The sequence below is a fragment of the Cystoisospora suis genome (assembly GCF_002600585.1).
Source record: "Cystoisospora suis strain Wien I chromosome Unknown contig_8697, whole genome shotgun sequence".
In the NCBI taxonomy this organism is placed as follows: Eukaryota; Apicomplexa; class Conoidasida; order Eucoccidiorida; family Sarcocystidae; genus Cystoisospora; species Cystoisospora suis.
Window position 1 is genome coordinate 1 of NW_027161475.1, and position 1335 is coordinate 1335.

General features: G+C 40.7%; 1 protein-coding gene across 1 annotated transcript; it reads right to left on the reverse strand.

The window, feature by feature from the left end:
- Window positions 1–328: 328 nt before the first annotated feature.
- On the reverse strand, window positions 329–914 carry CSUI_010872 (uncharacterized protein; the record flags this gene model as incomplete). The annotated part of the gene is made up of 1 exon (XM_068070973.1): window positions 329–914. A coding segment is annotated over one exon (183 nt), but the record flags the coding sequence as incomplete, so codon positions are not given.
- Between the last annotated feature and the right edge of the window lie 421 nt (window positions 915–1335).

The window sequence follows — 1335 nt, forward strand, 5'->3', positions numbered from 1 at the left end:
ATAGATTAAAGATGGATAGATAGATTAAAGATGGATAGATAGATTAAAGATGGATAGATAGATTAAAGATGGATAGATAGATTAAAGATGGATAGATAGGTATTCTCGCGTGGTGTAAGAGCAGGAGGGGGGATTGCAGAGAGACACATTAGGAATGCCCCACATGGAAGGCTTCGAACCTAGACTTCAAGCCGTGAAGCTAGATACATACGTACATACATATTCATATATATGTACATACAGATTCACACATATGTATACATACATATTCATACATATATATACATAGATAGATACATAGATAGATAGAATAGAGGAGAGAGTTAGCTGTACATTGAAGACGTATGTCAGGAGGAGACAAGCAGAAGAGAAAAATGGACCCACGGACCTGAGAGAGATACCGGCGACGGAGAAGCACTAAATCGAAAGAGGCATCTATCCATCTTTCTACCTTTGATCTGTCTGTCTATAAATATTCCATGCATCCACCTGTCTATCTTTAATCTATCTTTGATCTATCTATCTTTAATCTATCTTTGATCTATCTATCTTTAATCTATCATTCTCTGTTTAGTCAATTTATCTATCTATTGGTGCGTGTCTCCTAGTCTGGATGTAAGCCTTTGTGTTGCATTCTTTTCGTCCCTTTCTTTCTTCCTTTTCTTCTTCTGTTTGTTCCTTTTTCTTTTCACCCCCTTGGAGAGAAGAGGAAAGACGGAGACTTGCAGCTTACTTTACATCGACTCGAGCCCGAATACACCATTTAGCTACATAAGCTGTTAGGTGCTTAATAGGAATAGAAGAAGAGGAAAGGCCCGGCCCTCCTCCCTCATACCCCGCCTGTCGATTTCCTCCTCCTCCTACCGTTGCAGAATCTCTCCCTTGCATTGACGGAGGAACCGAATATGGACCACCTACAGAAAAGAAACAAAGAAAGAGAAAGAAAGAAAGAACGAATGAGGAGGAGAGAAAGAAAGAAAGACAGAGTGAGAAAGAAGGGACGAAAGAAGGCGTTTTCTTGGAGGGAGGATAAAGAAGACTAAGATGAATGAAAAGATCACCTTGGATTGGAGCTATGATCGCCACCCCAGCTAGCTAGACATCATTCTACACCTAAGCATCGACGTGTATCTGTCTGTCCTCTTACATCTCTCTCTCCCTCTCTATCTATCTCCATATCAATCTACAGAGCAACATCGATGCCCCTCCTGTCCTCTAAGAAGATCTCTGTTCCCGCCAAGACACGTTTTTCTTTTCACAGGTCTTCTTGTTGATCTTCGAGAGAGAGAAGAAGGTTTCTGTCTTCCTCTTTCTTGTTTCTTTTCTTTCTTACTT